Source organism: Propithecus coquereli, unplaced genomic scaffold (assembly GCF_000956105.1).
Source record: "Propithecus coquereli isolate 6110/MARCELLA unplaced genomic scaffold, Pcoq_1.0 Scaffold6, whole genome shotgun sequence".
Classification (NCBI taxonomy): Eukaryota; Metazoa; Chordata; class Mammalia; order Primates; family Indriidae; genus Propithecus; species Propithecus coquereli.
In genome coordinates this window covers 8,365,599-8,377,405 of record NW_012151951.1, presented here as the reverse complement: position 1 = coordinate 8,377,405, position 11,807 = coordinate 8,365,599, and the positions used below count along the sequence as shown (strand labels likewise).

The 11,807-nt window shown below is 42.1% G+C and overlaps 1 protein-coding gene across 1 annotated transcript in view; it reads right to left on the bottom strand.

The window, feature by feature from the left end:
• Positions 1-10,165, bottom strand: part of DDX10 (DEAD (Asp-Glu-Ala-Asp) box polypeptide 10) — a 329,989-nt gene extending 319,824 nt beyond the window's left edge. Inside the window, exons 1-3 of the mRNA XM_012659131.1 lie at positions 9,882-10,165; positions 2,236-2,296; positions 706-836 (exon numbers count right to left, since the gene is read on the bottom strand). Of these exons, the coding sequence (XP_012514585.1) occupies positions 706-836; positions 2,236-2,296; positions 9,882-10,067 (378 nt within the window). The 5' untranslated portion in view covers positions 10,068-10,165. The remainder of the gene's footprint in view (positions 1-705; positions 837-2,235; positions 2,297-9,881) is intronic.
• Between the last annotated feature and the right edge of the window lie 1,642 nt (positions 10,166-11,807).

Sequence of the window (11,807 nt, the reverse complement as noted above, 5' to 3'; positions counted from 1 at the left end):
ATAGGTGCTATACTTACATAGTGACTGAATTCTCTAATTGTAGAGAGAAATTGCTTTTTTAAAAAAAGGAAAAAAGCCCTAGGATTTAAGAGAAAAGTAATTTTGCAATATTTGGAACAAAAACTAAAATGAGATTTTTCTGAGATAATCATTTTGTAGGAATGAAAAATTAAGAGATAAACTGCATAACTGAGATGTAAGTGAACCTCTAAGAAGCGCTGTTTTACTACTGTAAAAGACAGGTATTGATGTTCCAGAAAATTCAACAAATGCCCAAAGCTCCTTAAACTGAGCATATTTCAGCTTTATACTAAACAGATGGCAAGTATTAAATAAATGGCACTGGCAAGCTCACAAGGGTGAGAGCAGAAACATCTTCCCACCAGCCCTACTATAGGGAAGAACCATTCTGACCCACCACACTGGAGAATCCCACTTCCATCAGATTGTAATGACTTGTCAAGGCACAATAATTCATTCCTTCAATAAGTTACTGAGTGCCTGCCACATGCAAAGCCCTGTGCTAGGACCCGGGGAATATGGTACAGAATGAGACAGATATGGCTACTGTGTAATAAAGCTTGCATTCTATCCAGGGAAATCTAACATGAAAACAACTCTTTATATAATTTATTTGCATCTAGGCATAGGATGTTACAGAATTATATAATAGAGAATCTGAACCAATATGAATAATATACTTACTGGAACAAGGAAAGCCAAAGTCTTGCCAGATCCAGTTTTGGCAGCTCCAAGTACATCTTTACCCTGCAAAGCCAATCCTATGGTCTGCTTCTGTATCTCAGTTACCAAACGGTACTGGGCTTCTTGCAAACCTGACAAAGTGGAGGAGAGAATGATACTTTAGAAAATCCCTGCAGGACGGTGTTTCAGGCTGAGTGTCCTCCCCAAAGTTCCTATGTTTAAGTCCTAACCCCCAGTACCTCAGACTATATTTGGAGACGAGGCCTTTGAAGGGGGTGATTAAGTTAAAGGGAGTCCCTTAGGGTGGGCTCAATCCAACACAACTGGTGTCTTTATAGGGAGGAACTTGAACAAAGAGACACCAAGGGTACACCTGTACAGAGGAACAAACATGTGAAGAGGCAGCAAGTTACCATGTGATCCAGCAATCCCACTCCAGGTATATATCCAAAGGATAGGAAATCAGCATGCTGAAGAGCTATCTGCACTTCACATTCACTGCAGCATTATTCACAATACGCAACATATGACATCAACCTAAGTGTCCACCAATGAATGAATAAAGAAAATGTGGTATATATACACAATGGATTATTCTTCAGTCTTTAAAAAGGAAATCCTGTCATTTTCCACATGAATGAACCTGGAGGACATGGTATTAGGTAAAATAAGCCAGGAACAGCAGCACAAATAACCACACGATCTCACTTATATGTAGAATCTAAAAAATGGGAATTCATAGAAACAGGAATAGAACGGTGGTTACCAGAGGCTGGGAGGGAGGGGAGATTGGGAAGATGTCGGTCAAAGGATAGAAAATTTCAGTTAGGAGGAGTGAGTTCAGGAAATATATTGTATATCACGGTGACTATAGTTAACTACAATATACTATGTACTTGAAAATTACTAAGAGTTGATTTTAAGTGTTCTTACATGTTAATTATGTTCCATGTTAATTAGCTTTATTTAGCCATTCTGCAATGTATACATATTTCAAAGCATGTCATACAATAAACATATACAATTTGTATTTATCAAAAAAAAAGGTAGCAAGAGGATGGCCATCCCCAAGCCAAGCAGAGAGGCCTGGAACCTTCTCTCATGGCCCTGAGAGAAAACCAACCCGGCCAGCACCTTGATCAGGGATTTCCAGCCTCCAGAACTATAAGAGAGTTAAGTTTCTTTTGTTTAAGCCACACAGTCTGGTATTTTGTTATGGCAGCCCTACCAAACAAATACAAGCAAAAATATACTTTTGTTTGCTCCCTTATTTTAACTGACACAGTTAGATTTCATTTTAATTATTCAGTGGCTCCTGGAATCTTATATTTTTTTAACTAATGCTCTTTAGCCACTCCAGATAGAATGAAAATGACAAATTGTTAGATGTAAATATTACTTATTTTTGTTGGTCTCATGATATCAAAATTTATCAAAATTAGATTTTTCAGGTTAAACTCTAAATCTTCTCCCACTTACCAAAAATGCCAAGAAATCCAATAACGCATCCCAAGATCACCACATACCTACCTTTCAATGTTTTTTTGGACAAGGGGAAATCTGAAAATCTTGTAATTTCATTCACATTTATCTGGAAAAGAAGGGAAAAAGGGAACACTGTGAGATATGACAAAATAACCTACTGGATAATTCCTTTGTTTCACAATAAAACCATTTTTTCTCTACACCGTACTGCCTAGCTCATCCTTCATACTGTGGGATTGAATTCAATCATCGCTTCTAATTAAAAGCTATCATTCCTTCTGAAAGCAAATATACCTTGAAAAAGCTGTCCTAAATCAAATATAAATTTGTAACCACTTCAGTTGATAAGAAAAAAATTCACTCAACACACACACGAGACACACATTACCACCTTGAACATTCTTTATCTCCAAAATGTTAACACGGTCATGGCTAACCACATCAACTTTAGGAGGAAAATTTACTTTCAATCATCCTTCAAGGGATATCAGTTAAAGAAAAAGGGACAAAATGACCACAAACCACAGACCATGATGAAAATAGTTCTATATACACAACTTGGAGAAAAGACTGAAACTAGTTGGAGAAATATATCATGTTAGCACAAACCTTTCAAAGATTTAACCATAAATCAGTGGCCTATGAAATCCCACCTGATAACTGTTCATTCTGGGGTATACTGAAAGAGGGGTATTATTTCACAAATAATCAGGGGAAAATGTCTATCATGCTTTGAAGCCACAATAAGCAACATTTTGCTCTTTATCTTATTCAAATGTTCATTACCGATGTTCTTGATTAGCATAAACCCAATTTTCCGAATTTCACTTCAGCTGCTCAGGGGAATTATTTTATTACAGATGCTGAATGCAGGAAGAACTCTGCTCAGATCTGGGGACCTGCTGCCAAATTATTCATGATTCACAAAAGGGAAAAGCTGCATTTGTAAGGCTCATTTGTTTAAATTACACTCTAGGCGGTAAAGAGACGACAGTTGTATTTCATTTTACAATCTACACATCGTCTGTCCCAGGATTCTTAAAGTAGCCCAGGCAGGTTTACTCTCTGCCCTCAAATACTGAGAACTCAGATATTAAAACATTATCTTAATCCTTGTGAATCATTACAGTTGTGAATCATTACAGGTATCATTGAAGAGGAGGCAGAATCAGTGTACTAGCATTAGAAGAATGGTTTATCCAAATAACATCCTGTCCCAGCTAGGAACCTCGCACAGAAGATAATCTTCCAAACAGGACATTAAAGTTAGGTGTGGTCCACTCTTGCACTTGTGGTATTGTCAGCTAAACAGCTGTTTTCACAGGGAATGGAGTGCCCACAGTACACCAACAACACACTCTTCAACCCCCAGCCAGAGACACAGCACAGGCAAGGCTGGCTCCCTAAACAAAATACCGCAAATCTTCCTGAAGTCTGTTAGCCTCCTACAGGGAGGTTTAGAAAAATGAAACCGTTCCAGCACCCTACCATCAACCATTACAATGTAAAACTATACACCATAGTCTTAAAAAGAGGTCTAAGAAAGAAAAGGAAATTCTGATCCTGCTGATGCTCTAGAACAGGGGTCAGCAAACTGCAGCCTACAAGCCAAATAAATCCAATTTGCAGCCTGTTTTTGTAAAGTTTTACTACAGCACAGCTACAACCATTCATTTACATATTGTGTACGCAGTTGTGACTGAGACTGTATGGCCTATAAAGCCTAATGTGGACCATGAGCCCTTTACATAAAGTTTGCTGACCTTGCTCTGGAATGTTCTCTGGTACACTCCAAGGAATACTTAGCCACAGCAGGAGAAGGTTATGGTTCCTACAAACAAAATAACACTTTCTCCTTCCCTTTATTCCTTTCTTAGAAAAAGAAAAAAAAAAAATCACTCCTGTCTCCACAATCCTCATACTCCCTCTAAAATCTCTGTAATCATTCTTCTGAACTCAGAGAACAGATATTTCAAGATGGTCCTTATTAAAGACTTCCCAATGATGGTGCAAAAGTTAGAAGGGGCAGAAGAGAGAACAGGGTGAGTATCACTTAACCACCCTATTATTCTTCTTACAACTCCGATAACATCTATTTCTCACTAAAGTGAATAATGCCTGGAAAAAAAAGTATAAAAATTCATAGAATGCAATCAAGAGAAGAAAAGCAACCTGCTCAAATCGCTCCAGGCCAAATTTTGATTAAAAAAGAGATTCGAATGCAGAGTTTCTATGTAGTGCAGCTGATGAATCCCAGGTGCAGAGAGTTTGAGTCACCCAGCAATAGGGAAAACAATTGCTGAACTGAAACAAATAGCTCAGCATTTCTCACTAAACCTCAATCCCCAGTTCTCCATCAGCCCCTCCAACATGCACCCCATCCCAAAGTGGTGGCCTTGGAAATACACCACACAGACCTCCTGCTGCAAAAAGAATAACTGATGGACTGTGCTGGCTGTCACCCCTATAAATCCACCACGAACAAAACAAGTTTCCCTGGATTACTCCCAGTCAATGGCTGGGCTCAGCGGCAGTGCTACTACAGGCCTGGGGTTCCTCCCACAGACAACTTTGGAACAAGGACTCCCCCTCAGCCTGACCAAAGCTTTCTTAGACTGCTGTAGTCTGAGACTCTGCCTACCTGCTCCTCCTTCCCTCCCTATTCCTATTCCCTCTCCTTCAGCCTTCAGAGACATTTCCCCTCAATAAAGCTCCAATTCACAGAATCCCATCTTGGCATCTGTTTCTCAGAGGGCCCAAGACCTAGACTATACCAATAGTCTCCTAACTGGTCTCTTAGCCTCCAAAAATTTTACAGCTTGGACATATTCTCTAACTGCCCCCAGAGACTTCTTACTGCTTCCAGATAAGTCTCTTGAGCACAGCCTTTGTGAAAATTTCCGACTGTTACTATAACAAACTACCAAAAACAGTGGCTTAAACCAACACAAATTTATTAACCTTACAGTTCTGGAAGCCAGAAGTCCAAAATGGGTTTCACTTAGCTAAAATCAAGGTGTCAGCAGAGTTGCATTCCTTCCGGTGACTCTAGGGGAGAGTCTGTTTCCTTGCCTTTTCCAGCTTCTAGAGGCTGCTCACATTCCTTGGCTATGGCGCCCCCCCCCCTTCTTTTTTTTGGAGTCTTGCTCTGTTGCCCAGGCCCACAGTACATAGCTTTCACAGCTCACTGCCACCTCAAACTCCTGGGCTCAAGTGATCCTCCTGCTTCAGCCTCCTGAGTAGCTAAGACTATAGGTGTGCACCATCATACCTGGCTAATTTTTTTTTTTTTTTTAATATTTTGCAGAGACAGGAGTCTCACTATGTTGCTCAGGCTGGTCTCGAACTCCCGACCTTCCTGTCTTGGCCTCCCAAAGGATTACAGGCATGAGCCACCGCACCCAGCCCCCGCTTCCATCTTCAAAGCCAACAACAGACTTCAAGTCTCTCTCACATCACCCTGACACTGACTGTTCTGCCCCTCTCTTCCACATTTAAGTACCCTTATGACTATATTGGGCCTACCTGGATAAGCCAGGCTACTCACCCTACTTTAGGGTCAGCTGATTAGCAACCTTAATTACCCCTTTCATCTACCATGCTCACAGGTTTCAGGGATTAGGTTGCTGTCATCTTTAGGAAGCCATTATTCTGCTTGCCACAGCCTCCAAAGTCATTCTCAGTCTACCTCCAACCCCCTTGACGCTAACTCAGGAACACATGCAACACTCCAAAGAGTATGTCCTCCCTTGAAGAACACCATGCATTGTTACATCTCATGTTGCTCTTTCCACCTAGAATGTCCTCACCAATCTTTTCTATCTGGTGAACTCATCAATCAAGAACTAGCTCCACTCATGGCTACCACAAACTACTGGACAGTTTGTATACTACACAAAGACATCTTCTAAAGCTGAAGTGCAGGATCTAAAGTCCAGCCCACATTCACCCCCCAAGCCAAGCCCCAGGCTGCAATCACCAGGAAAAAGGGTAGCGTACACAGAGGAAGCATGTTTTTTTCTAATCATCTGGCCAGAAGGAGCTCAGTAGAGGACAACTCAACCTTTTTCCTCCTAATTACACCGTCTTCTACCTCCACAGCATGAGTTACATGCTACATATTTACTATTTACTACTATAACATTTTGTACATACTATTAATAACATTTGCCAAAAATGCATCAACCCCACCTCCATCACAGTTGTCTAGGAACCTGGACGTGTATTTTTCCCATGTATATTAACACAGGCCTTAACAAGCGCCTGTCTAATTATTTCAAAATGTTTCTGAATCAAATTGCTTAATATTTCACCAGTGAGGCTACTGAACATCACCTATGTACCATGGCTCTGTCATAAAAGTTTCGTGCACAAATGCTACCACCTGAGGAGCCATACAGGGATGGCCTGCACCTTGGTTACCTGGAGAATAACAAATCTGCTATTCAAATAATTATATCCTTGTATTGTTAGTCCAGGCAATTGAGTTCACACTGCATTTATTTCTTGACCAAATCTTAAGAAAATATTTCTAAAAAGAAAAAGAAAGAAAGAAAGAAACCAGAACAATGCATAGGGAGATAAAAGCTGCTCCTTCAACTCAATGAAAAGATTGGGATTTAAACATTTGTTTAACTGGCTGAGAGTGGTGGCTCACGCCTGTTAATCCCAGTACTTCGGGAGGCCAAGGAAGGAAGATCACTTGAGACCTGGAGTTCGAGACTAGCCTGAGTAACATTCCAAGACCCCATCTCTACACAAAAAAATTAAAAAATTAGCTGGGCATGGTGGCGTGTACCCATAGTCCTAGCTACTCGGGAAGCTGAGGCAGGAGTATTGTCTGAGCCCAGTAATTCAAGGTTACAGTGAGCAACAATGGGGCCACTGCACTCCAGCCTGGGGGACAGAGCAAGACCCTGTCTCTTAAGGAAAAAAGAATTTTTTGTTTAAGAAATGCAGCAAAGTGTAGTGGCTTGAAGCTCTGGTGTCAGACTATGTGGATTAGAACTCCTTTTCACTTACTAGCTGTTAACTTTGCTCAAATTATTCAACCTTCCTGTGCCTTAAAGTTTCCTCACCTGTATAGTGGGAATGATTTCACAGGGTTGTTTGTTGTGAGGATATAGCAAGTCAACATGCATAAGAGTTTCGTAAGTATTAGTAATTACTACTGAAACAAGAGACCAAAAAAAATGAACTAATGCTACCAACTGGAGCAAAGCCACCTGGAAAAGGTCTAGTCTTACAGCAAACAACATCTAAACACTGATTGGGTATCTGCTCAAGGACAAGCACTGTACTACCAGCCTCTAGGAAGAGCAAGATGAGTATATCACTGGTGCTGACCTTAAGAAGTTCATGGTCTAGAAGAAGAATTAACAAAGGAGTTAAATAAAGAAGCCAATCATCACAGCCAGGTGATAAATGCTGTAATAAAGGTATCTACAAAATGCTACGGATACACAGCAGTCCTGACTCTGCCTGGGGAGATTATGAAGAGAAGTTTGAGCTAAATCCTGAAGGACCTGTATATGTCCTTAGGGTGAGGAGGATGTGTACACTCACTGCAAGCAGTGGAAACATCAAGTAGCAGGAGGAGAAGCACAAGGAGCATGGCCAATTCACAAAACTACAAGTCATTCCTTCATATGTGCCAATCATGTACTGCTTGGTTTATATATATTATCTCATTTGGGCTTTACAACACCCAGCGTGGTTAATAATCTGTTTGTTGAATGAAGAAACAGAGAGGTTAAGAAACTTGGCTAGTCAATACCTGAACTAAGTGAGATTTAAACCAGGTCTGTTTCACGACAAATACTTTACTCTTTCAGTAGACAAACATGTTGACCCACTGTGTTTGACAATTTTCCTGAAAGTAACTGTGAGCCAAGGAAGGGTCTTAATCAGGAGTTAAAATGATCGGATTTTCATCTTGAAAAGAATCATTCTACCAGACGTATAGAGGATAAATTAGAAAGGTATAAGGGCCAAATCCCATCAGCCACCTGCTTCACTAATTAAAGTTTTATTGGAACACAATACCCATTCATTTCAGTATTTCTATAGTGGCTTTTGTGTTACAAGGACACAGCTGAGTAGTTCCACCCTGATGACTGCAAAGCTGAAAACATTCAGTGATCATTTACAGAAAAAGGTTTGCTGACCCCTGTGGTAAGCAATAGGTACTATAGTAATCCAGGCAAGAGATGAGGGGGCCTGAACTAAGGCACAGCAGTAGGGATAGATAAGCACTTCAGAAATTTAAGCAGCAGAAAAGATCACCAGTGTGACCAAATGGATGGAAGAGTGGGTAAGAGAGAAATATGTAGGACTGTTCCTGGGTTTCTAGCTTGACAGTCTGCTTAGATGGTGGAACTAGGCTGCAGCAGGCTAAAAAACGGTCTCTAAAATATGTCCATGCCCTGACACCTAGAACCTGTGAATGTTACCTTATCTTACATGGCAAAAGTGACTTTGCAGATGTAATTAAAGATCTTCAGACACAGAGATTATCCTGGATTATCTGGGTGGGCCCTAAATGCATCTGCAAGTGTCTTTAAAAGAAGGCAACATGTCCATGGAGGCAGAAATCAGAGTTATGCAGCCACACGCCAAGGAATGTGAGCAGCCTTGAGAAGCCAGAAGCAGCAAGGAACACATTCTCCCTTAGAGCCTCTGGAAGAAGCATGGCCCTGGTGACACCTTGATTTTTGCCCAAACTTATTTCAGGCCTCCAGACCTATGAGAGAAAAATTTCTATTGTTTTAAGCCACCCAGTTTGTGGTAATTTGTTGTTACAATGGCAACTTTAGTCACAGGAATGTTCCACCCCTTAAATCCCTGAGTATACTGCACTAGAAGGGGGCAGAGAAGCTGAATGGGTTGGGTGAAGGCCAACAGACATGGGATTTATGGGAAAGGAGGAGGAGAAGAACTGACAGCCTGGAGAGGGGGGTAGATCAACAGGTCAAAGTGGTAACTACAAGGACACATCTGGGAACATCAGCTACAATGTGGGGATGATAGGGGACAAAAATAGACCAGCAGTCTAGCTTTTCCACACCAATTCTTCATGGGGACATGAAGCATGTAGAGAAAATGAGATGGTCACAGGAAGCAGGATGGATGCTGCTGCTGAGGGAGGGAGTCTGGCTCAATGGTTAAAAGCAACGAGTTTAGAATTAGAAAGACATGGGTCTAGGTTCCAATTCCACACCACCTACCAAGTGTGAGAGATTCAGACAAGTTTCTTATCCTCTCGAAATCTCGATTTTCTCATCCCTAAAATGGGACTATTAAGATCCATACCTTAAATCAAGTCAAATAATGTAAAGCACATGATGACTGCTTAAAAATGTAGGTGTCGTTATTACCATTGTCGTTAGTATTACAACGATGAATATTACTGTAACCATCACAGCATCAATCTGCCTACCCTTAGATAACACCGCTACATTTCTGTGCTCTTTTTCCAGAACTGTGGGGTGAGCAGAAGAGTGGCCAGGGCGGTGCACACACTTGGGTTGTGGCACTCGGTGACACCTCCCACCCCGCTCCCTTCTCCAGCCCGCTGGACTAATGGCACGCACCCCAGTGATAGGTCGGCCCCCTCCCTTCTGAAACCCACCGCCGCAGTGACACGCTACCCTGCTGTTGACCCAAGCCGCGCCCCCTCCCCAGCGCCTCACCTTCTCATAGTTCTGCATGAGGCGGCTGATACCCTCGCGCTCCACTTGCCACTCGGGTTTCTTCAGTTGCTTCCTCAACTGTTTCTTTTGGCTCTGCCTGTGCCTGTGTTTTTTCTTCCAGCGATTGAAGCTCCGCACTGGGTCGGGTCGGGCCCCCGAACCCCGGGAGTCAACAGTTTTGCCCATCGTGGCGGTAGCCACACTCCAGATCGCACCCAAACACAAGACGCTGAAGGCCAGGCTCGCGGAACCAGCGTGGGGAAAGTGCACCGGAGCGCATGCGCGAATTCCGGAGCCCGCCCCCAAGCTTTTGAAACCGGGGCACGAGCCAATGACGGCAGGGAAAAAGCGAGCGGTGATTGGAGATTTGGCTTCCGCAGGGAGGAGCAGTCTAAGGAAACGAGGACGCAGCGTGCTGAGGAAGAGGGCGTGCTGTGCGCGCTTCGGAGCACGCCGGCTCTTTAAAAGGACGCATGCGCACTGGTTGCTGTTAGTATGGTGACGTCTTACACGCACCTTACACGTTGGCGCTGGGTTCAGCTTTGTAAATCGTTCGCGAGAGCGCGCGTATACACGTAACAATCTATGACTTATAATTATGATCCTCGATTTGCACATTTCGGCCCAGGGAGCCAAAAGATTTGCCCCAAATCGAACAGCTAGTTAATGACTTCTGTTTTCCATCCTCTGCAGTGTACATCCCCATAGGAATTAAAATGAATATATTTTTGTTATGCCCCTCTGAGCTTTCCTTTTCCTCTGGATCCCTCAGACTCTAGCTGCAGCAGTAAGGGACCTGAGGCAGAGTCTAATTGAACTTGCCTAAAATGCTGTTATAAAGACAAAATGATAAGTTGTTCCCAAATTGGCCATTTAAGTGAATTGGCTTTCAATTAATTAGGGTTTTTTTACACGTTTACCTAGAGCCTCCGCAGGTACACAAGGGATGGGGAAGTAGGAGAGCTCAGTTGTGGCAATGGGAATTGGTGAACTGGGTTAAAATTTCACATAGAGTGAGCCCTCAAATTACCTTTCCAACCCCACATACCAGATCACTACCCACAACTCTATGCCCATCCCCCAAACAGGAGATGGCTGATTAGGAAGTGGGAAGGAGGTAGGAGGTGAACTGGAGAATTTCCACACTCACGGACAGTAGATGAGGTGGAGAGTAAAGCTCAGTAAGGAGAGGTTATATAAAAGTATATATACATCCTCAGAAAATTAAAAATAGAACTACCATATGAGCTAGCAATTCCACTTCTGGGCACATACTGAAAAGAATTGAAAGCAGGGTCTCAAAGAGTTATTTATTTAGATACCCATGTTCATAGCAGCACTATTCACGATTGCTAAAAGGCAGAAGCAACCTCAGCGCCCGTAGACTGATGAATATCGGATAAGCAAAACATGGTATATACATAATATGGAATATTATTCAGCCTTCAAAAAGAAAGAAATTCTGACACACACTACAACATTGGTTAACCTGGAGCACATTATGCTAAGTGAAATAAGCCAGTGAAAAAAGGACAAATACTACTTTTATGAGGTAGAGTTGTCAAGATCATAAAGAGAGAAAATAGAGTGATGGTTACCAGTGGCTGGGGATAGGGGGAATTGGGAATTACAGTTCAATCAGTGTAGAGCTTCAGTTTTGCAAGATGTTCTGGAGGTTAGTTGCACAACCGTGTGAATACACTTAATGCCACTGAATTATATACTTAAAAATGGTTAAAATAGTAAGTGTTATGCTATGTGTACTTTACCAAATATATGTTTACCACATATGTATACATATGTTCACTAACTGGCAGGGAGGGTTCCCTTCGTTGCTCACCCCACAGAAAGCCAATTATGGAGACAAGGATCATCAAGGAAGAAAGGAGATTTATTGTGGAGGACGTGTGAACTGGGAGGTGGGAG